The sequence below is a fragment of the Onychomys torridus genome, chromosome 12 (genome assembly GCF_903995425.1).
Source record: "Onychomys torridus chromosome 12, mOncTor1.1, whole genome shotgun sequence".
NCBI classification, from domain to species: Eukaryota; Metazoa; Chordata; class Mammalia; order Rodentia; family Cricetidae; genus Onychomys; species Onychomys torridus.
Genome location: NC_050454.1, coordinates 69,699,531 through 69,723,842, shown reverse-complemented (window position 1 = coordinate 69,723,842; position 24,312 = coordinate 69,699,531). Strand labels below are relative to the sequence as shown.

Below are 24,312 nucleotides of genomic sequence, written 5' to 3'. Positions count from 1 at the left end.
CATGGTGGCACACCCTGTAATTCCAGCCTCAGAGGTGGAGATAGACCCTAGAGCAAGCTATCTAGAGAGACAGGTCATACAGAGCTTTGGGTTTCATTGAGAGAGACCCTGCCTCAAAAGAATACAGTGGAGAGATTCTTGACACTATCCTCAGGCCTCACATGTATTTATCACATGTACACAGGCACCCACACACATCCAAACCCAAAGGCACACGTGCAGGCACATCACACACACACACACACACACACACACACACACACACACACACACGAAAAGAAAATAAAGGAAAACAATAAAGTTGATTGAAAAGGTTTAATTTGTAAGGCACACAGTTGGTGATCATCTTAACATCTAAAAGAACAAAATTAACAGGACTACCACCCTATCATTTACCCATTTACCAAGTATGAATATCACATTGTAAAAGCAGGTTTAAAAAGCTGGCTCCTAAGGAGATGTGAAATAATGTGGACTGTGGTGACATGGGCTAGACACAACCCTGAAAACTTTCTTCCTTCAAGTGATAAAGAAACCGACTGCTAGGTTGAAGCCAGGGCTTCCAAGAAACAAGGAAATGACATGGCCTCCATATTGGACTTGTGTCCTTACGAGACACTCTTCACTCAATCTTAGGATCTTCCTGTTTTAAAGTATCTCAAACAAATTACCCACTGAGTAGACTATGCATGAGGGTTCCAGCATCCACTACACACCCCAGCCAAGTCTCCAAGAGACGTTTCCTGTAGGATGTGTGACTGTGAAGGCACACACCTGAGAAGTCTTGCAGAGTAGCTAAGCAACCTCACATCTTCTCACCCACGACTGGACTGGAGCCCAGCAGCCCACCCATGGGCCACAGGGATGAGGTGGCCACAGGGATGGTGGAGGGAATGCCACAGTAGACCAGACACTCCTTGACTCCTTGTTAAAGGACCATTTTCCAGAACTGCTCAAGAGTCAGACTTTCTGGGTTTTATTCTGGAATTTGGTTCTCCTGCTTGGCCTCAGAATGAGATAGAAAGTAGATGTGAATGAGCTAGCCTCAACCACATCCTCATCACTGAAGGACCACTATGAGCAGGAGGCATAGGCATGAGGCAAGGAGATTCTCCAAGTTGCCACTAACAGGAAGAGGCCCCGTGAAGGCACGGTCCCTCTGCAGGAAAGAGAAAAGAAGCAACCAGGAAGGAAGCTAGAACCAAAGGCACAGGGAGCCCTCTCCTCCACACCTTTCCTGGACTCAGAGGCAACAGCGTCCTTAGGGTAGAAGGGAACACGCTGGTCCCATCCCCCTAGTTCCTGCTGTCTCTTGGCTCTACAGTGGGGACCTACATTTCCTGTGTGGCTCAGTGAGGACAAGTCTCCTGTGATGAACATTGAGACACCAAGAGGTCCCTTCCTCCACCTCTTACAAATGCCACATCACACATGAATGAAATCATATGTGATGTACATGAATGCGCGTGTGTGCACAGGCATACATGAAAGAGTGAAGATTCCAGACATATTCAGCAAATTTGTTATCAGAAGTTACATAGAATAAGTTTTAGGTGATTTTTACTTTCTTCTTCATACCCTCTAACGCTGTTCCAAAGTATATTGTAAGTATAAAGCAGCATTTCATTTATATTTAAGAAGAGAAAAACCAAGCTACATGTGATTATCAAAACTATCAAAGAAAGACTAACTTCTTTAAAATGGAGGGACTTGAAGTCAAAGCCAATGTGCTTTGAAATAAAGCACAAAATTCTATTGCCCTAAACATGGATTACAAGAGTCCTGAATCTCTAAGATGTAAATTAGCATAGATGAGATGTAGGAATGAGTAGACAAATTGCAAGGCTGTGCATCCTGTGGTGGCATTGAGAGAGTCGGAGTTATTTTGCAAAAGCTGTTTCTGGGAAGATGCATAGAAGGCTCTCCTGGAAGCTTCGCTCACTCGTCTGAGAAAAAGACAGGAAGCAACCCAGCATCACTTCATCCTTTTTGCTGCATCTGAATATGCGTGTTCAATCTCCTGGTCAGCTGGACATGTGTTAGTGAACTCATCCCGGGCATAAGCATTGTTTAAGTACCTCCAAATGCCAGTCATTTCAGAAGGAAACTCAAAATCTCTGTATTTCTTGGCCACAATCTGAAAATGAAGAGGAAATGGTGAGTAAAAGGGTCGTGTGGGTCAAATCAGACAACTGGTCCCTCAGAGGTGCATAGCCGAGCTCCTGATGTCATCCTATGGTCATTTGGGCTCCCCATGGTGGCACTTTAATGTTGCTAGAGCACCTTGGGACCAGGAAAGGTGACAGAGGTAAAGAACCCAATGTAATCTCTCTGTGACAGAATCTAGACTCACCCAGGAGACAGACTCTGAACATGTCTGTGAGGGGGTCTCTAGACTGACTTGGCTGAGGTAGAAAGACCCACCCTTACTGGAGAAGACAGGATTCCATGGGCTGGGGGCCTTAGTTGAATCAAAAAGGCATAGGGAGCTGAGCACCAGCATCCATAGCTCTCTGTGTCCTAACTGCTGAGACACTGTGACCAAATGCCTCGCCCTTCCAGCCAACATGCCCTTCCTGACATGAGGGGTTTACTGTGAGCCAAAATCAACCTTCCTCCTCTGAGCTTCTTTTCTTAAAGCAAATAATAATAATAATAATAATAATAATAATAATAATAACAACAACAACAATAGCAACTAATCTGAGATCTCTGCAGTCCTGCCCACCAGGTTACCAAGAAAAGATCCTTGGAATCCACTGTGCATGTGTGCAACATGCCAGTGGCTTTCTTCCTGTGTCTGCAGCATGCATTGTCAGGTGTCAACTGCTGTGTTATGTGGTACGTGAAGGCATATGACAAATTTTCATCTTGGACTGCATCGGGATCTCTTAGTCAGCTGTATCTTCTCCTACTTGCTCAATCTCATCTCCAGCATTTCCTTAACTTCTGTGCATGGTATTTCTGCAGAAGTCTGTCAGTCTGCTCTAAGCAGACGGCTCAACTGTGAGTGTACCATGTGCAAAGGTCAGATGCGTGAACAAAACAGCATGCACCTCATCATCACAGAGACAGTAGAAGCAAGAAAATAACACGTGGGGTGGAGTGTTCTAAGGCACTCGGCAGTGTGAGATGCTTTCCTGGCCTGGGGAGGGTCAGGTTGGGAATCAGTCACTAAGGATTCCTCATCAATGATGAGGCATGTGTGACTTTGCTAGTGCCCCACACCTGAAAAACTCAGAACAAGAAGTCATTCTATCATAGTCCCAGAAGCCAGAAATCTAAGGTCAAGACATCAGCAGAGCTCTGCTTCCACTGAAGGTTCTGAGTTAGAATCCTTCTAGCTTCTTGTAGCTCTTGTCTGCAAAGGACAACTCGGGTCATTTTGTGTCTTCTTGAGGTGTTTACGTGTCTCTGTCTTAAATCCCCTTTGAGCAAAGACATACTAGAGTCGAGTCCAGCTGTCTCTACTGTGCCTTCAACTTAACTGTATCTGCAAAGACCCACATGCCACATGAGCCCCATCCTGGGGGAGTAGTGATTAGGACTGTGACGTACGGGCTTGGAAAGGGAGAAGCGCAATTTCATCTGCCACAGGGATCCAGAGCTACAGTGGCCATTTCTGCCATGTGACCTCCCTCCCCACTGCTCTTGGGATGTTGGAATGAACAGGAGACTCAGCACAACTCAGATCTTAGGGTTCACTCATCAGACCGTGAAGCCAGCAGCCACTGGTGCAGTGTGGCCTCAAATTAGGACCAAGGAACAACTAGAAAGCCTCTGGAATGGTGTGGCACGCTTCACCTGAATGCAGACTTAAGGATGCTCATGTCAAGAACTCTTTATTTCTTGAACTGACACCTGCTTCACCTTTGACCTTTTGGAAAAATCTTAACCTAGAGTCTCACACAAGCTAAGCAAGCGCTCCACCACTGAACCCAGCTCTCTCTTTACTCTTCATTTGGATACAAGGCCACTCAGGAAGGCCTTGGACTCACTCTGTAACCCAGGCAGGACTGAGCTTGCAGTTTATTCCCATCAGCCTCTCAGGCAGCTGGCATTGCAGAGCTGCACCATCAGGCCTAGATATTTTAATATTAATGAGGATATTGGCTAACTAGCTACCTATCCTACACGCTGCTTTTCTCATTTCTCTTTTTGTGTATACACCTCCATGTGCCGGCTTATCTACATATGATGGTGTGTGATTGTGTGCACACACTCTGTGGAGGTCAGATCGACATTGGGTAACTTTCTTGATCACTTGACTACATTTGAAATTTTATTTTAGATTTACTTTTTAAAATTATATGTATGTTTGGGGGTGGGGCTGTGCACGTGGGTTCAGGTACCTGTGAGAGGCCATAGAGAGTGTCGGATCCCGTGGACCTAGAGTTACAGGCAACTGTGAGCTGACTGCCATGGATGCTGAACTCGGGGCCTCTGGAAGAGCACCAAATGCCCTTAACCACTGATGCATCCCTCCTGCCCCACCTTATGGTAGTAAGGATCTATTTCTTATGTGCACATGCACACATATGTGCAGATGTCCCTAGATGCCAGAAGAGGGTGTTCCAGTCCCTGCTGCTGGAGTCACAGGTGGTTGCCAGCTGCAGGAACCATACTCAGGCGTCTGCCAGGAGCACAGGTGTCTTCACTGCTGAGTCATCTCTCTAACCTCTTTACTCTAGCTCATTCCTGAGACAAGATCTCTTGTTGAGCCTGGAACTTGAAGATGTGACTGAACTGTCTGGCCTGTGCCCCCGTGACTCTCCTGTCTCCACCTTCCCATGCTGGACTATAAGCACACTGCCTGGCAGTATCTATCTTGTTTCATGTGTGTTCTAGGGGATCAGCCTCGGGCCCTGGTGCTTGTGTATCAAGCTGTTTACCAACTGAACCATCTCCCTCCCCAACACACTCACACACACACACACACACACACACACACACACACACACACTCCCTTTCAGTGACTCAGAGGCTGTAGTTTAATTCTTTCTGAGAGTCCCCTAATATTAGCTATCAAGTTCAATTCCTGGTGATGACAAAGGAGGGCAGGTTTGCATCCTCACATCTCTCCAGCTCTTCTCCTTTCTCCCACTATCTCATGCCTGGGACAACATCCAGTTCACCACATCCTGACTTTCTTTACTCTGCCCTGTGGCTGCTGTCTGGTCTCTGTGCTAGGGTCAGCTTGGGTTCTCTGCTGAAAGGGCTGCAACCCCAAGCGAAGCAGTTCCTGGGAAGGACTTGTCCCTGCCTAGTGAATGTCCAGCTGCAGAATCATTTTATAAATTTATTTTATCTTTAATTAAAATATAATCACATCTCTCCCTCCCTCTAAGCCCTTGAAGCATGTGTTCCCCAAACAAATAAGAACAGAGAAACCAAACAGGTAAATAGCAAAGTTGTGTGTGTTGGGACCAGGTGGTTAGGTTGCCCGCAGCCCAGGCTCTCATTCCTTTGAGCAACTCTGTGCTCTAAGTTAGGGTGACATAGGTCCCCTGTTTCTTAACAGTCTTTTCCAACACACACCTTATCTGTCTCAGGTTCTTGTTTCATGATCACTGGAGTATTTCATCATATAGCAATTTCACTGCTCAGGAGTGCTTATTTTGCTGAGACCGGTGTCTGGGTGGATAATAACTGGGGATATAAAACGCTTTCACAACACACTAGACAGTCCTTCCTCTCTAGAGGTAATGCCACTGTTTTCTGATTTTTGATGTCATGAGGATATTTAAGGCCATTGTGAACTTCTCCCCCTCCCCTGTAGGTTCCTATTGTCTATCTGTGTCATCATTACTGTTATTGAGCATCATTGTCTGACTGACCGCTGTGGTTTGAGTACAGTCCTTGAAGGGTCATGTGTTAGAAGCTTGGGTCTCAATGGGACGTTCAAGAAGCAGGGCTTACAGAAGGACATCACTGAGGCAATGCCCTCAGGAGAGACTGCAGTAGTCTGGGACTCTGGTTAATCCTGGAGGGAAGTCTACTATACAAGAGCAAGTCTGGATGCTTCCTGTGTCACCATATGGTCACTTCCTGTCTCAGCTATGGTCACTTCCTGTGTCACCATACAGTCATTTCCTGTCTTACCATATGGTCACTTTCTGTTTCACCATATGGTCACTTCCTGTCCCAGCTATGGCCACTTCCTGTCTTACCATACGGTCACTTCCCATCTCCACTATGGTCAGCTCCCCATACATACTTATGCTGGGATGCCATAAGGTCCACACCAGAGTTGACTCATGCTCTTGAACTTCTAAAATTGTGAGTTAAATAAGGTTTTCTGCATGTCCCTGCCTCAAACATTTCGTTTCAGCAATGGGAAAGGGACGGATACAGTTTTAAAGGCTTCCACTCTACTACGGAAGCTCAGTGAAGCATCAAAGGCGCATTGCTGTGCTGACTGTTCCTAAACATGGCATGACCTGGAAAGCAGAGGTTTGGGGCTAGGGATGTATCAGCCCTTGTGTGGGTTTGGTCCTCTACAGATAATTATAATAATGTAAGCATAAAGCAGTCAGATATGATGGTGCATGCATGTAGCTCTAGACTCGTGTAGAGACTGAGACCAGCCTGAACTACACAGTGAGACTCTGCCTCAGAATACCAAGGACTGGAGACGCGGCTCAGTGGTAGAGGGGTTGTCCAACATACGCCAGTCCATGGGTGTCATCTCCCGCACAAAGAGTCAGTCCAGGCTAGCCTAGATAAGGCAGAGGCTGGCTCTCCTTTAATTACAGGAATGCACTGCTTGGACCTACTGTCCGTCCTCCCTCCCCTCTTCCTCCTCCTCTTCCTCCCCTCCCCTCCTCCCTCTCCCTCCCCTCCTCTCCCTCCTCTTCCTCCCCTCCCTCCCCTCTCCCTCCTCTTCCCTCCTCTCCTCCCCTCCCCTCCTCTCCTCTTTCTCTCTCCTTCCTCTCCCTCCTCCCCTTCCTCCCTGTCCTTCACTTTTTTCCTCCCCTCTGCTCCCATTGTGAACATTAACATCTGAGTGATGTCCATTTGATTTTAGGTGACGTGTTCTCAGATCCAGTCTTATCATTTTCCTCCACTTTTATTGTCTCTAGCTATACGGTGGCCCCACGTGGATTCTTTCTTGTTGCTAGTCATGGTTTAGCAAGGCAGACATACTGGAGGTACCATTTGCTTAGAAATTATGTGGGGCAATAAGAGTGTGGGACAGGACCAGTGGAGAGCAAACTCAGTGTTCCCAGTCAGGCATTCACTTGAGAAGCACTCACCTCTACTCTCCCTCAGGGACACGTGAAAGCTAGAGTTAGGTTAGATGTGGAGGTTAGCGTTGGAGCATTGAAGTTAGTATTAGAATAAGGGCACTTTTTTTCCCTCTCTTCAGCAGCCATAAAACATAATGGCAGATCCTTTCTCTCCTCCTACCCCACCTCCCTCCAGGATGCCCCAGTGCATCGGGCTGGGCACGGGCTGTAAAGATGTCATCTCTGTGTAATCCTCCTTCAACTGTGTCTTTAGAGATTTTCCCCAGAGTGTGTTCTCTGTAATCTCTCCCTGACTGCCAGGGCATGCCCCACAGCAAAGATCTCCCCTATTTCATGACTGAATTGTTTCCTTCTGAAGAACTCTGGCTGGGTGTTGGTGGCACACACCTTTAATCCCAGTACTCAGGAGGTAGAGGCAGGTGGATCTCTGTGAGATCGAGGCCAGCCTGCGCTACAGGACGGCCAAAGCAACACAGAGAAATGCTGTCTTGGGGAAGAAAAAAAAAAGAATGGACTCAAATGGAAGATCAAGGACAATTTTCTTAGGGTGTAAATGAAAAAAAATATATATCTAGAACCATGTACCAGCCCCATCTCTTAAATTTCTTTTCATTTATGGGTGATCTATCATTCTTTTGTAGGCTTGTGAAAGATGAAGCCAATACTCTATTTTTAATATCATTTTCAGTGGGTTTCAGGAAGGGAAATAAATTATAAATCTCTCTACTCTTGCATTTTACCATAATTCCCTTGGACTGATTCTCATTTCCTTCAGAAGTACTCTGTTCTGGAAGATCATTAAACAGTTCAGCATCGTAAGTGCTAAATGGCTTTGAAGATTTTGTTTCTAGGTCTTATATTAGCATGGACTGCTTTAGGCTCCCACCCCTGCAGCTCACCCTTTCCACTGTTTATGTATATGTGTGTGTCTATATGTTCACCTAAATGCAAGGACTCATAGGGGGCAGACAAAGGGGTTGGATCCCCTGGAGCTGGAATTACAAGTGGTCGTGGGCTATCTAATATAAATGCTAAGAACCAAACTCTGGTCCTCTGCAAGAGCAGTGAGTGCTTTTAACCACAGAGCCATCTCTCCACCCCCTCTTTTTTTATATGAGTAAATCACACTGTGATCAGTGCTGTGTGGCTGTGACATTTCTCCTGCTCTTTAGTGTGATTTGGATATTTGACACTTTTATAATGAAGGTTTGGTCTCCACCCTCCGCCAGCTGGTGATAGCTTCACCAATTGGTTAATCACAGCTGATTAGGTAATAGGAAGTGGAGCCTAGGTCACCAGAAGGGTCTTGTCTCCAGGCCCCCTCTCTGGTGCTCTCTGGCTTCCACAGAGTGAGTTGCTTTCCTGTGTCATATTGTTCACCCCAGGCCTGACTTCAACAGAGCCAGATGATCATGACTATACCTCCTCTGAAACCACAGGCTGAAACAAACTTTTCTGCTCTTACATTGGTTTTCTCAAGCATTTTGTCAGAGCAACTAGAATGTCTTCTTCATCCTGCACAAACCTGTCTGATGCTGTATCATTCACGGTCAAGACTAAAGTTCCATCCCTGGAAGGGACTAAACCGAACCACAGTTGGCGTACATATCTCATTGGAAAACTACTTCTAGATTTAGGTTTTGGAGAACTGAGAAGCTTTTGTTAGACTTTAGATGTTGGGACCTTAACAAAGCTGTTAAAGAAGACATTAACTCAAAGGATCACTAGTGTCCATCTTAAGTAGATCTCCCTGAAGCACCACACGGAAGAAAGAAGGAAAAAGCTAGAGGCGGAGAGGGAGAGGACAGGAAGAAGTGTTCAGGAAGAGAAAAAGGTGAGGTTATAACATGGAGCGACCAAGAGTGACAGGTAGCACACCATGGACTCCTGGAACCAGATGGGTGATTTTACCGGCCAGTCACACACACACTGAGAACATGGCACTGGCTTGTATCTCCCCGTGTTTCTCCTTTTCCCACCCTTACACTCCTGCTCCAGATCTAGACCTAGTGAGAATTTAATACTAATCAAGATGCCCCCGTACACAGCACAGGCTTCTTCTTTGGACATCTGAGGATCACACACACACAGCAGTGATGGCCGTGATCACAACAACTGACGCCTGGAAGTGACAGAGAAGCCAAGCAGAAGTGTGGGACCGGCTGCCTGGGAACCCCTAGGGTTGCCACTACAAGTCCTGATTTACTAGGTCCAATGACCCAGCAGAACTGAAATTAAAAAATTAAAATTAAAAAAACCCCACCTTCAAATAACTTTAGGTGTGCATGACCATTGACTCTTCTACCACATTCAGCTACCTAGAAAGACAGGGTATCAGCTATAGAAGAGGCCAAGCCAAGAGCTGTATCTGCGCTGTTAGCAGTGGAAAGCTGATATTAACAATGTTTATCCCTGCAATTGTCAACAATGCAGCACCCCCAAGTCACATATGGTAAATGCCAAGGAGACCCTGAGAACATCACTGAGGGCATGGGGCAGGGAGCACGTTCACAGGTATCTCATGAGAACACCTGGAGTTCCTGGTTCCATGTGCATCAACACTGCAGCTCAGCTGCCTTGAACAGAGATGGCTCATTTTCAGTTCAAGTCTGTGTTCTAGGCCTAATGGGTGTCCAACCTGAGCACAAGTCAGACCAAAGGACCACAAAGCCTCCTTCATACATCCAGTACAGGTATCAGGAGCAAAGACAAACCTTAATGATGTGGAGCTTGGGTAAGAGGTTACAGTCGGCCAGCGTGAGCTCATCCCCATCCAGAAACTTCCTCTGGGAGACAGTGACATCCTCCGTGCTGTAGGCATCTATTTCATCTGGCAGAGGGCTGTTTAAGTAACTGTCCAGCTTCTTCAGGGCCCGTAGCAGGTTCTTTTCATAAACTAAAACACAAAGGCAAGAGATGTCTGAGATAGGCCATGCAAGCGGCCGCCTCCTTTCTTTTCTGCCTTGGAGGAGAGAGGGGGCTGCACTTTCTTCCTGATATGACAGGGCCAGTCAGCAGCAAGACCGGAAGGACATAGACAGATGCAGAGAGAACTCCATTTCCCTGCACCATCTACATTGCGGACTCAGAATCTACGCTGCTTCTGGGACTCAGCTGGTTGCTTTTTAAGATATTTTAAATTTAACTTTTGTGTCTGTGTCTGTGTCTGTGCCTGTGTGTATGTATACCATGTGCACAGGTGCTTCACATGCCCTGGATCTGGAGTTACAGGTGGTTAAGAGCCACCTGGTCCAGGGACCGGGAACCGAACTCCAGCCTTCCTCACGAGCAGTGTGTGCTCTGAATTGCTGCGCCATCCCTCCAGTCCAAACTCGGCCACTCTTCTAAACATGTATGAGAAGCCTATGAGAGGCAGAGAGTGACAGAGGCGCCTTTAAACAACCCCCGCATTGCAGGGGTGAACAGCTGGACGCTGAAATGTTTCCCCATAACACTGTGGTATTTTGGATTCCCAAACTCTAGAAACAGTCTCTCCAAAGTCATATGCAGAGTTAAAGATGGGGGCATTTTTCCTTAATTCCAGTCTTCCATCTGTACCCCCCTGAAATGAGCCAGGTGCCCAGGGTCTCTCCACGGTCACATGGAGGACCGTGTGGGAACAGAACCCAGAACGGGAATACTCACTCTCATTTGCGTCCTTCTTGGTGTTTTTAATAAATGCTGAGAATTTAGCAAAAACATCATTTCCTGCTGAGTTGGATTCAGGGTGCTGCGTTCCCAGCTTGGGGTACCTTGAAGAGTTCAAAATTGAAGGGTCACAAGAAAAGCAAAGTCTGATTAGGATAATGCAGTGGGCAAATATATTTCTCTGGGCAGACATTAAAATGACAAGCTCCCTGGACCAGGTTAGTAAACAATGCATCTCAAGGTTGAGTAAAAACGTGATTTGGGAGAAATGCCTTGTCTCTAGTCCTGGGAAGACCCATCCTAGGACACAGGGGTCAATCAGATGTTCCTGATCTAATTTCCTCCCTGGTCTAGTAAAGGTATTTGACTAGAAGGTTCCTGAAGGGTCCACACTCTTCTTAGTGTCAGACATGAGAAACAGTTATCCCACACAACAATAACACCGCCTCCCTGACTTCTGCCGTACCATCCTGATTGCCAAGCTATGGATACAAAGAGGGGAAGCTGTGATGGTTGGTTTTAATGTCAATTTACCACAATCTAGAATCACCTGAGAGGATAGCCTCAACCGAGGAACTGTCTAGATCAGACTGGCCTGTGAGTATGACTTGATTGTTAATTGATACAAGAAGATCCAGTCCACTGTGGGAGGCACCATTCCCTAGGACTGTGTAGGGCAAGGATAACAGTGGCAAGCATCAGCACGGGTTTCTCTCTGTTCTCAGCTGTGGATGTGATGTGGCCGGCTGGCTTACATCCTACCCTGCAATCATAGACTACAGCTGTGAGAAGTGTGAGAAAACAGATCTTTCCTTCCCCTCAGCTGCTTTTGGTCACAGTGACAGGAATGAAGCCAAACCGGAAGCAGAGGCCATCTTAACTCAAGGTGTCTAACCTGGCCGTTCCCTCTGGCGTACCATGCATGACCAAGGAGAAAACCACCAGCAAGGTTGTGAGCACCCGTTCTAGAGGCCTACCTTGGGGGAACTAGCTTCTCCTCTAAGAACTCCTCAATCTTATTCACGTCCGTCTTGACTTCGCCATCAAAAGTCATGAAAGGAGGGTTCGTCCCAGGAGCCAGGTTCTGAAGGTCTGCAGGCTTCCTAGGTAGGAGGGAAGAGCGGTCAGCATGGATGGTCTTGGGCATCTGGAGTCACGGCCAAGGCTTAGTTGTGCCCTCACCATTTAAGAGGTACAAGCTTTGAGGATTTCAAAGTGGCCCCTGAATTAACAAGGTGGCTTGCTGGAGATCAAAGCCAAGGAATGCATTAAAAAATGATGGTGGACTCACACCTCTGCAACCTCCTTTCCGGCTGCAGAGGTGGGAAAGTTAACTTGCCAGTGTTATCAGCCAGGAACAGTGCTCAGGCAGGCTTCTGGGTAACAAGGAAAAGCAGGCTCTCCCTGGCCCCCAACCCCTACTCCTTCCTGTAGCCCCTGTGTTCCACATAAACCATACCACTTGGCTGGCACTTGGTCTTTATCCAGGCTCCTGCTATGGATGAGCATGCCATTATATGCCTAGCAGCACAGATGTGCCTCTGTGTGTGTGTGTGTGTGTGTGTGTGTGTGTGTGTGTGTGTGTACGCACGCATGCATGCTTGTGTACATGACAGGGTGTGTTGCTGCGTTTGGGAATTAGGTCCAGTTATCTCAACGGCACAGAAGCCCCTCTCACCTTTTCAGGTCCACTGTCGTTACATTGAATATAACACCCTTTAGCCAGAGGATCATAAAGAGACGCTGAGAAAATGGGCAGTTCCCGATGCTCTCGCCGTCATAACCAGCCTGAGAGTAGAAGCAAGAGATTTTTATCTCACAGTGATAGACGTCGGCCGTCACAGTGCACACACACAAATTATGAACTTTTATGAATGGTCATGTTACTGCATACATAGCCTTCTGAGGCCATTTAACACACACACACACACACACACACACACACACACACACACACACACTGGAAAAATGCGGATTGAGGCTGGAGAGATGGCTTGGTGGTTAAGAGCATTGGCTGCTCTTGCAGAGAACCTGGGTTCAGTTCTCAGCACCCACATGGCGGCTCACAACCATCGATAACTCCAGTTCCAGGTGGTCAGACTCCCTCTACTGGCCCCCATGGGCCATATGCATGCAGACAAATACACATATAAAATAAAAATAGATAAATCTTGTTTTAAAAATTTGTACAAAAAAAAATCTGGCACCTAGTAGATGGTTAACAAAGCTATGGAGGACTTTTCTCTTAGCCAGTGTCATGCATGTGAGTTAAATCTTCATATGCTCTCCAACCTCAAGTATTTTGTTATAGCAACAGAAATAGACTAATGCTCATCGCCAGGATTCATGGTCATGTCTCTGCCTCCCAAGTGCTGGGATTAAAGGTGTGTGCCACCACCGCCTGGCAAAATTACTCTTGAATGACAAAAATAGCCACATTTTCTGCCAACTAGAGTCATAAGAAAATTGAGAAGCTGGGCAGTGGTGGTGCACGCCTTTAATCCCAGCACTTGGGAGGCAGAGGCAGGGGGATCTCTGTGAGTTTGAAGCTAGCATGGTCTACAGAGTGAGTTCTAGAACAGCTAGGACTGTTATACAGAGAAACCCTGTCTCAAAAAATAAAAAAAGAAGAAAGAAAGAAAGAAAGAAAGAAAGAAAGAAGGAAGGAAAGAAGGGAGGGAGGGAGGGAGGAAGAGAAGGAAGGAAGGAAGGAAGGAAGGAAGGAAGGAAGGAAGAAAGAAAAGAAAGAAAGAAAGAAAGAAAGAAAGAAAGAAAGAAAGAAAGAACGAAAAAGAAAATTGAAAAATACTACTGTGTATGTGGAGGGCATAAAGCAGAAGTTGGCTGCTTGTTTGTATAGTGAAGAAAAGAAAGGAAAAAATGGCTCCAAAACAACCCAAAGAAAGTAAAGAGTACTCTGGATGAGTCTCCTGGAGGGGTTATCAATGGTAAATTACTGAGCAAACACCCAGGAATGGATATTCCCACAAGTTAAGAGGAAAAACAATGACAGTTCTGTTTCTAAAGGTACCAGCCACTCCAGCTGAACTTAATTCACAGAAAGAGTCACCAGCTGCCCCGGACTGCTGAATCTGGAGTCCTCTAAGCGCCTTGCCTGGGTTTTATATCCCTGCAAGCCCAGGTCTCCCTTCCTGCAGCTGACATTTCCTTGCTACTCTGCCTATTAGGAGGCCGGGATCTGGCACCTCCCCCAGGTAGCCAGTGACATTCTTTTTTGATGGTCCAGTGACTGACAAGACAGCCGTGGTGACACCCGCCCCCCCCCCCAGTATTCTTCACAATCCCACAGCACGTGACCCTGAAACACTGTCCTGCCCCACTCACCTGGGGACACCCCTCCAGGGACCCACCACACTGTTGCCCTGGCCCCCACTCTCTGTTCTGTAGCACAGGGATGAGCTGTATAGAATCCCAGCCCCTGGTGCCTGGAAGCCTGTCCTCCATTCTCTTCCCTGTTGCAGGTTTGGGCACAGTCAGACCCAGCAGAGGACCAGGGAGAGGAGAGCGCAGGGATGGGCAGTCTGACCAGCCCTGACTTGCTCGCCGCCAGCTTTTTAAGCCTCTTATTTTTATAATAGCTCCACTGAGCTCAATAACGTCTAGAAGTTCCATGGAGCGGTGTGATGGTTCTCCTCCTCTCTCGGCCCCTGGACCTGGTCATAGCTCACTGTGAAGGAGGCAAAGCCCCGCTGAGCCAGGGGCCTCCTGTTCTGTAGCGTGTCTAAAGCTCACAGGACGATGTGTTCTGTTCCTGAAGCCCCTCTGCCCCGCCCTGTCTCCCACCACAGCACCTGGAGAAGAACTAGATCACACAGGCGTATCCACTCTCCTGTCTTTCTGATGCATTCACACTCACACCCATGTTTTCCCTCAGAACTGTCCTCACCTCTTCCTCAACCCTGGCAGCTGCTGCCTTTGGTGGAAATACAAATCTAAATGTCCAGGAACAGTACATTTCTAAAAATGTAAGTATTGCTTTTATCGTTCAACTCCATAAAAACTGGGTTTAACTACCATAGAGAGAGTTCAGTTGGCAAATACTTGCTATGCATGTGTGAGGACCTGAGTTTGATCCCCAGAACTCGTATAAAGGGAAGCCAGAGTAGCCTTTACTTGCCATCCCACTCCAAGGAGATGGCGACAGAGAGATCCCCAGGACTCATGGCGAGCTCCAGGGACAACGGGAGCTCCTGCTTGGAAAAATAAGGTGGAGAGCAACAGAAGGAGACACCAACGTCAACCTTCGGCTTCCATGGGTGCTAATACATGTGCATATTTGTGCACACACACACACACACACACACACACACACACAATTTAAAACCCCTCAAGTTTAGGGGGTTCCCTCACAGATTTGCAGCTGACGAAACACCCAGTCTGAAGGCAAGAGAATGGTCCTCACAGCCACAAAGCTCATGGTGGAAAGACAATGAAGAAATGTTTAACTACCCATGATCCCCTGTGTGGCCTTGACATTGGATTATCCCAACCCAGAGGAGCCCATAAACTGAAGGCTGCTAGGCATCTTAGCTGGCTGCCCCAAGTGCCAATAAAACAGGATTTACATATCCAGCGTTGCCTCATCTTAAATTGCTCTAAAACTTTCTTTCTAGCTCAGTCTGCTGTAAATGAGGGGGTTACGGGAACACGGTGGGAGGACAGGGACGCCTTGCTTAATTTTATTACTTTAATGCGCTTCAGTGCGAGGATGTGCCAGCAAAAATAAGGGGAAGATACGCCATCTCCATGGTCCATTATTGAGCAATAATGGGAGTGGACCGCCTTGCTTGTATCATTAACCCGACAAGATGATGGGATAAATACATATATATCCAGAGTGAATAACTGACAGTGTCCCCATAATTGGGAGGCTCTAGCATACGGAGTTTTATTTCCCAATGTTGGTAATTCTCTCTGGCTAATTGCACTCTGGGCTGAAATTTCTCAGCAGGGTTCTCAGCCTGCAGGGAAAGTTTTTGTAGGTCCACATTTCTGATTAAATCAAATTAAGTAGCTTGAGAAATTGGAGTGTTTTTTTTTTTTTTTTTTTCTGTTTTCAGCAGAGACTCAGACACTGAAAAGCCAGACCAGCCTCAAGTTTGCCTTTCAGGTTACATTCTGGGGGGCATCTTCTACGGCAGGTCTCAGAGCAGAGCAGGCATACCTCCAGGCTATTCTCAGGAGCTTCCTTTGCAAATGGTGTCTGCCCTGGCCTTTGGGATGCAATAACACTTCTGGTCCCTGGCCTGCTTCTACTCAAGGGACCCCAAGGTGTGGGCAGGAAGGGTCTAGCCAGCAATGCAGCGGTGAACAGATCCTCTCTGCCCCAGAACCTCCAAACATCAGAGCCTCCCCCACTAATCTGTCACACTTTCTCTACCCAGAATTTGTGGAAAGAGTTGTTTGCTACCTGTAAGCTTTTTTCCTTTTAAGCAAATGACCTCTCTGATGCCCTAGAGCACTGGTTCTCAACCTTCCTGACGCTGCGACCCTTCAATCCAGTTCGTCCTGTGGTGTGACACCCAACCATAAAATTGTTTTGTTGCTATTTCATAACTGTAATTTTGCTACTGTTTTAGTCATAATGTAAATATTTGACATGCAGTGTATCCGATATGCAACCCTTAAAGGGGTTAGCGACCCACAGGTTGAGAACCATTGCCCTAGCAGGACAGGTGGCAGCTACACTGCTGTTTTCCACCACGGTGACCGCAGCTGCTGCTTTCAGAGGACCTGGTGAGTTGATGTCCTCCTTGTTCTTTTTCTGATGCCCGGATGCCACATGTCTCCTGGGTGCAGGGGTCTCCTGGTCCTTACAGGGGTTAGAAGGGACTCGGAGTGAGGTGGAGGGATCAGAGGGTAAATATGGCTCCTTTGCAGGGCTCTGAAGAGAGATAATAAGAAATGCTGGCTTGTTGTTCTCAGGGGACAAGGGAACTTTAAGCTTAATAGACACAGTGGGTGTTCAGAAGAGGTACAGGTCGGAAGGAAGTTTGATATGGGTGATCAGAGTCATCTCAGAGGAGTGAGATGGAAAACCAGCTGGAACTAGCTGGGTTGGTTGGTTTTCTGCTGCTGTCATGGAATCCCAGAAGTTGGGTCATGAAGAATGTCAAAACATTCATTTCTCATAGTCCTGGAGGCTGAGCAGTCCAGTGACATGGTGCCAGTCCCCGCTGAGGACCCTCTTGCTACATCAGAACATGTTGGATAGTGTCACTTATGGGGTCAAGAGAGACAGAGTACATGAGCAAGAATCCACCCTGACCCCCACTGTGTGTCTTCTCTGTGGAACATTAAAGATGGTCCCATTCCTGGGTGAGGGCCTTTCAGGGAGGGCTGAGGTCCCTCTAAGCCTGGATGAGTACCCGGAGCCAGAGACCCTGTCTGTCCCTTGTGCTGGTCATTCTCACAGGCACTAGCAGTGGCCAGCAAAGACTCCTCAAACAGTGACTGGGAGACTGCTCACAGTGACTCGGTTGGACCAGTGCACCCCTGGGAGCACCCCATGGGGCCTCCCTGCTCTTTCTGCTGTATTCATAGCTTTGAGTTTCTGGGCCTGTGTAAACTCACACATGTTCACTGCAAAGAAATGCGGCATGCTGGGTCACCTCTACCACAAGGAAGGAGACTAGGAGGTGGGAGAGGAGGTAACAAAAGAGCTGAGTTACAGTCAAAAGGGTCAGCCCCAAGCCACCTCAGCCCTGGACTCCTGGTAGAACGGTGACGGCCTAGGCTGCAGTGTTGGAATCTGAGACATCTTGGTTGTTCTATGATTCTGAAAAAAGTTTCAATCCTCTTCATGATCCTAATTTACTTGTTTCTAATTTACTCCCCCCCATGTGTGTGTGTGTGTGTGGTGTGTGTGGTGTGTGCACATACACATGTGTGCACTTGCCCATGCAAGTGTACAAGTGACGGTCAGAAGTTGACACTGGCTGTTTTCCTCAATGGCTTTCCCACATTAGTTTCCTGAGACAGAGTCTCTCACTCATTGAAACCCTGGGATCTGTCTGTCTGTATCCCACAGTGCTGATGTTCCAGATGTGCACTATGGCACCCATATTTTTACATGGATGCTGAGGATCCGAACTCAGGTTCTCATGTTTTCATGGCAAGCCCTTTACCCGCTGAGCCATCGATCTCCCTAGCCTGGCATCTCCATTTCTAAGCAACACCAAGTTTCTCTGAAATATGATCAAAGGGGAAGGGAAGAGGGAACGGATCAGGGAACAAAAGATTTTAGCCCTTCTGCTGAGCAACTGTGTGGCCTTGGTCAACTCATCTGTGCTCCTGAAGCATCATCTCTCTCTCTCTCTCTCTCTCTCTCTCTCTCTCTCTCTCTCTCTTTCGTTTTTCAAGACAAGAGTAGAAACTCTCTATGTAGTTTTGGAGGCTGTCCTGGATCTCACTCTGTAGCCCAGGCTGGCCTTGAACTGACAGAGATCCACCTGGCTCTGCCTCCGAGTGCTGTGATTAAAGGTGTGCGCCACCACTGCCGCCTGGCTATTTTCTCAGTTTTAAAAACAAAGATTTTTGTCAGTGTGGAAAGTGCTTGCTTCGAAAGTGCAGGGACCATGGTTTGGTCCTCTAGATCCTACATATTTCAGAGGCCAGGCATGATGGCTCATGCTTGCAATCCCAGTTCTGTGAAGTAGAGAGAAAAAGGTCTCTGGGACTCTCTGGCAGGCCAGACAGCCTACTTGGAAAGTTCCAGAACAATGAGAAATCCTGTCTGAAAAAACAAGGCAGGCAGCACCTAAGGCACCAGCTGAGGTTCACCTTGGGCTTCCACACCTGTACACACACACATTCACATGTGCTCACCTCATATGTACACACACACACACACACACACACACACACACACACACACTGATATGCTTAACCATCTTGGGGCCCAATAAAGAGCTATTAGTGCCATTATCAGCGGTAGCATCGTTCTTCTCCCAAACCTGAGCCCATCAGAACAGACAATTATGGAATTTAGGGTACTTCATAACAAGCCTCAATTAGTGCGATTTTCATGCCAGCCCACGTCCTCCTTAGGGAAACGGATTTTTCTCTCTCAACAACTCACTCATCCTATACCTACTCTAGGGGAAAATTCAAAGGCCCTGAATAGAAACAAACAAGCAAATATTTAGCCAGGAAGCCAAGAGGCAGGGCTCTGGGCTGGCACTCAAGTCAGAGGTCACCCTGACCTTTTGATACAGGGTCCAATGGGGACAGGTGCAGAGCTGTGCACACCTTGACCACGGCAGGGCTGATGAGCCCAAGAGAAGATGTGACACAATGCTCATGAAAGACTTGTCTACTTCGTGACTTGGGTTAGTACTGGGGCAACCCAAGCAGGAGTCAGCTGGCTGGTGTACCCAGGACTACCCTGGGTTTATCGTTAGTCTCACCCCTGTGAGTTCCAGGCAGGCTGGGACAGCTTTTCCCCCCACCACCTAGGCACGTTCTCATTTTTGAGGGGGGCATAACTAAAGTCCTCCTAGGTCACCCAGAAGCTGGCCTTCACGCTCCCCCAAGAACATCTACATGGGAGAACACACCAGATTCCACAGCTGATGATGATGCTGAGGAGGTGGCCCCAGACCCCACAGCAAGAACCCATCAGCACCCACGGAGGGTGAGCAGACAAACGGGTGAGATCTATGCGGGGTGCAGGGAGGAGGCAGAACCTTAACCAACAGCTTGGAAAACAGCCCAAGCCTGCGCAGAAGCTCACCAGAAGTCAGCTCTCCAGGCAGGCCCACATGCTCTGGGCCTGTCTTCTGCTGGACTGGACCAACAAAGCAAGCCATCAGATGGCCAACACCAGCATAGGCCATCTCAGAACATAACAGATACACCTGACCAAAAACACCACACAAGCAGGCTGGGAAGGAGGCCCTCGTCTCAAAGCCCAAAGGCCTCCATTTCTCTTTGGTCCTCCAGGGCCTCCCTGAGTTAAACCAGAATCCGTGTCCATCTAAGTAGGAAAAGCTTGCAGGAGTCTCTGACACTGTTGGCAGTGGGTGAGAGACAGGCAGCCCCCTGGTAGGTATCTCCTCTGGGGAAGCTGGGGCTCCGAAGACCTGTGTCGGCCACAAGGGGTTAGCTTGGGCTATAGCTCCCATCTCCATTCTAAGAGAATGCCTAGCTAGGTGCATCTCCTCCAAACAAGCCTGAGACCCTGAGAAGCCCACACCCACCCCTGTCTTTTACAGATGGGATTATGAACTGAACAGTCACACTGTGAAATATTGATGGTGATGGTGATGGCAGTGACCGTGACCATGAGAGGCACTTTTCTGTCCCGTTCACTGAAACATGTTACGTAAATCACTACAGTCAATGCTAACAAGGGCCTTGGTGGCTACAGGTACTTTTTGCTGTCTCCACTTATAGGTGAGAAAGTCAAGATGCAGACAGAGGAACCTACCCAGGGCCACGCATCGGGATTTGAATCAAAGGACCCAGCTAGTGGGTATCCAGTTAATCTCCTGCTAGACAAATGGGGAAGATGTCTGCCCTTTCCTCTGCCTTCACCAGAGCCCTTCCAGAGACGAGCGGTGCTTTCTGGATAGTTTTCCTCATCCCTGTCATTCGAGAATTGGAGGTGACTTGCAGGAGTCATAGCAACAATAAGAAGCTGGGAGGGTGGTGGTGGCACACGCCTTTAATCCGAGCACTCAGGAGGCAAAGCCAACTCTGTGAGTTCGAGGCCAGACTGGTCTACAGAGAGAGATCCAGGACCAAAACTACAGAGAAACCCTGTCTCGGACCAAAGAAAGAAAGAAAAGAAAGAAAGAAAGAAAGAAAGAAAGGAGGGAGGGAGGGAGGGAGGGAGGGAGGGAGGGAGGAAGGAAGGAAGGAAGGAAGGAAGGAAGGAAGGAAGGAAGGAAGGAAGAAAGAAAAGAATAAAGAAAAAAGAATACATATCAGAAGCAGGTGAGCTGCACATGGGCGCTGCGGTTGGAGAAGGAGGTGGAGCTGGAGCTCTGGCTGTGCCATCCAGTGTGCTGAAGCGGTGGGAGGGAGACACCAGACAGCCCTGGTGGGCACATTTGGGCTCATAAATGGTATATATTCCCTTTTCCCTCAACAGGAAACTTTCACAAGCCAGGAAAAGGGTGATGAGGTCGACTTTGTAACTCCACCCCCACCCCTGGGTGCAAGTGCCCATGCTATCATGTGGGAACTGACCCTGCAGGCTTGGCACCACAAACAAAAAGGAGGGAGCCCTACAAAAGCTGTGAGCTGTGGCCTCTGTCCCCTCTCTGTTTCCAACAGGGCAGGCAAGGACAAGGAGGTCTCCTGAGGAACACCCATGGAGTCTGCTCTGTTCCAGGCCACCACAGCCCGGTGCTGCACCTTCATGTGGCCAGCCAAGGAGTTTGGGTCTGAGGCTTTTTTTAAAGCAAGTAAAACCACTGCCCCACTGGCCATAAAGAGTGTTCAGTAGGCCGGGAGGCAGTGGCCCACACCTTTAATCCCAGCACTCGGGAGGCAGAGCCAGGCGGATCCTTGTGAGTTCAAGGCCAGCCTGGTCTACAGAGTGAGATCCAGGAAAGGCACAAAAGCTACACAGAGAAACCCTGTCTCAAACAAACAAACAAACAAACAAACAAAAAAAAAAGTGTGTTCAGTAGAAGCAGAAAGAGTCTGGGTACTGAACCAAGTCATTCCTTAACCTAGACCTTTCAGACTGCCCTTCCCATTTTATATCTGAGAAAGCATCCATTGCCAGTCTCAATTCCAAGAGAAGCTGGGAAATACTCCCCAACTGGCTTTCCAAGCAGTTGACTACCACTCTTTCTACCATTGATTGACAAAAATCTAGGAAAATAAGCTTGAAGACAATATGCTGGTACAATAGACAGCAGGAAAAAAAAACCTTTAAAGATGCCAGCATCCTAATACACAGCACCTCTGAACACATTACCTTGCTAGGCAGAGAGGTCTGTGTGAACGCTACCCACGTGATGAATTTTAAGATGCAGGAGCTACCCTGGATGATTAAGATGGCCCAATCTAATCACTTGGGTTCCTGAAAGTGCAGCCTTCCTCTAGCTGTTGAGGAAAGTTTCCACCAGGGAATGACAGTCAGAGATGAAATTGTTAGCTCTAACATGTTGTAGGAGGGGCCCCAAGTCCGGAAGAGCCGGTGGCCTCCAGTAGCTGGAGAAGAAAGAATGTGGACTGTCCCCTAGAGTCTCAAATGAAACCAGCCCTTCTGATGCCAGCCAGATGCTGCTGTAGAATATTATTTTAAGATGTGTTACATTTGTTTATGCTGTGGAATATTTGTTTAATGGTGCAAAGATGTGTTGCATTCTTTTATGTTGCATTTGTTTAACTCTGTGAAGCTGTGTTACTGTGCCTGTGTAAAACACCTGATGGTCTAATAAAGAGCTGAACGGCCAATAGTGAGGCAGCAGAGAGAGACAGGTGGGGCTGGCAGGCAGAGAGAATAAATAGAAGGAGAAAAAAAAAAGCAGAAGAAGGAGCAGGAGAATAAGGAGAAGAGGACGCCAGGGGCCAGCCACTCAGCCACACAGCCAGCCACGGAGTAAGACTGAAAGTAAGATATACAGAAGAGAACAGGAAAAGCCCAGAGGCAAACGGTAGACAGGATAATTTAAGAAAAGCTAGCTAGCAACAAGCCAAGCCAAGGCCGGGCATTCATAAGAAAGAATAAGCCACCGTGTGTGATTTATTTGGGAGCTAGGTGGTGGGCCCTCAAAAGACCAAAGACCAGAGAACAAAAAGGCAAAAAACAACCAACAACAAAACACCATCTTGCTGGGACCAGCAAAGCCATAAGATAACAAACCAGGCTTGCTTACGCTTCCTAGACTCTGGGAATCTGTTACAACAGAAGCAGAATGCCTCTACTGCTGAACTTCCAATCAGAAATCCAAATCTTTGCCCGAGACAGTCTGGCAGGTGAGCCACAGCAAGTCAGCAAGAGGGGTAACCTGTGACACAGCAGGGCTTAGCATATTTCTACAAACTTTGTGGATCCGCTCCAGAGATTTGTGTAATGGCCACAGGTGCCAAGGAAGGTCAGCAAGCTTCCTTGGTTCCAAGCTGAGAGGCCAGCTCTTCTTTGTGAACTCCAGAACTCCCAAAACTGTTTTGGTGTCAACCCAGGAGACCTGTTTGCTCCTCCACACCCCCTCTGGAAGCAGATGGATTTTCTAGCTGGATTCACAGCCTCTGAGACCTAGCCACAGGGACAGCTCCGGAAGGGCATTGGTGCCCTCTAGTGGAGAGAAGATATATTTTTATGTGTACCTCTTGACTGCACCACAGCCCTCAGAAAATAGCCCTGACTGAAGACGTACTCACCCAGGTGTCCTCAGAACTTGAGGGAGTGTCCTTCTACATAGGATTTCAGTGTTAAACAATCAATTGTATGGCTGGGGAGACGGGTCAGTCAGTAACGTGCTCACTGTGCAGGCATGGAGACCTGAGTTCAGGTCCCCAACCCCCACATGAAAAGTTGGAATCCATTCACACATATAAACCCTAGTGCTGGGGGCAGAGACGAGAGGGTACGTGGGGCTCGGTGGCCAGCCAAATCGGAGCTCTAAGTTCGGTGAGCAATACACTTCTCAAAACATAAGACAGAACTCGATAGAGGAAAACAGCTGATCACCACCCCCAGCCTCCACACGTGGCACCACACGTGGCACCACGGGCACACACCACATGTGCCACCATGGTCAAGGGCACACACCATACATGTACATGTGTCTATACCACAGACTCATGGGGAAAAAATAGTAAGTGAATCCAGAAAGTCCAGAAAAACTAGAATAAAATGCCCTCCCTACCCAACACCCTTCTAATATTCTGCTGAAAGTTATCAAAGGGACATTGTCCTTCTGTCCTCCACGCTGCTGACACCCCATCCCAAACACACCCGGGCCCTCACAGTGTGCTATTAAAAATACACCTTGAGACCAGCAGGTAGATTGTGGACAGTTTGTTAAGAAAATACCAGTTCCAGATCTGTTCATTATTTCACTGAAATTGGAGGGTGGAGACAGGGCGGAGCAAAGTGACCAGCACAGAGGGACGGGCCATATGCTGGGCAGGGCATACCATGTGACAGAAACTCTGTCTTCAAATGCAGCTTTCTCCATTTGTTCAGAATTTCCTTGCCCATTCACAAACTTCCTCAGACATGAATAGCTTCCAGCTCTGGGGGAGTGAGAGGGAGGGATCCTGCTCTCTCTCCATTTTCCTCTGTGATGTTTATAAGTTCTATGCAGATGAAAGGCCCAGAGCTTCTTATTAACAGAGGGGAAAGGACCAGGGGCCTCCAAGGTTGATTTCAGCAGCCAATGTATGAAGTTCTTGGCTGCTGGGAGCTGGCAAATCTACAGCTACTTTT

The 24,312-nt window shown here is 47.8% G+C and overlaps 1 protein-coding gene across 1 annotated transcript in view; it reads right to left on the bottom strand.

Moving 5' to 3' along the window:
* Nucleotides 1–305: 305 nt before the first annotated feature.
* Clic6 (chloride intracellular channel 6) overlaps nt 306–24,312 on the bottom strand; it is a 44,058-nt gene continuing 20,051 nt past the window's right edge. Inside the window, exons 2-6 of the mRNA XM_036203671.1 lie at nt 12,577–12,686; nt 11,876–12,001; nt 10,896–11,002; nt 9,965–10,146; nt 306–2,137 (exon numbers count right to left, since the gene is read on the bottom strand). Coding sequence (XP_036059564.1) covers nt 1,976–2,137; nt 9,965–10,146; nt 10,896–11,002; nt 11,876–12,001; nt 12,577–12,686 — 687 coding nt within the window. The 3' untranslated portion in view covers nt 306–1,975. The remainder of the gene's footprint in view (nt 2,138–9,964; nt 10,147–10,895; nt 11,003–11,875; nt 12,002–12,576; nt 12,687–24,312) is intronic.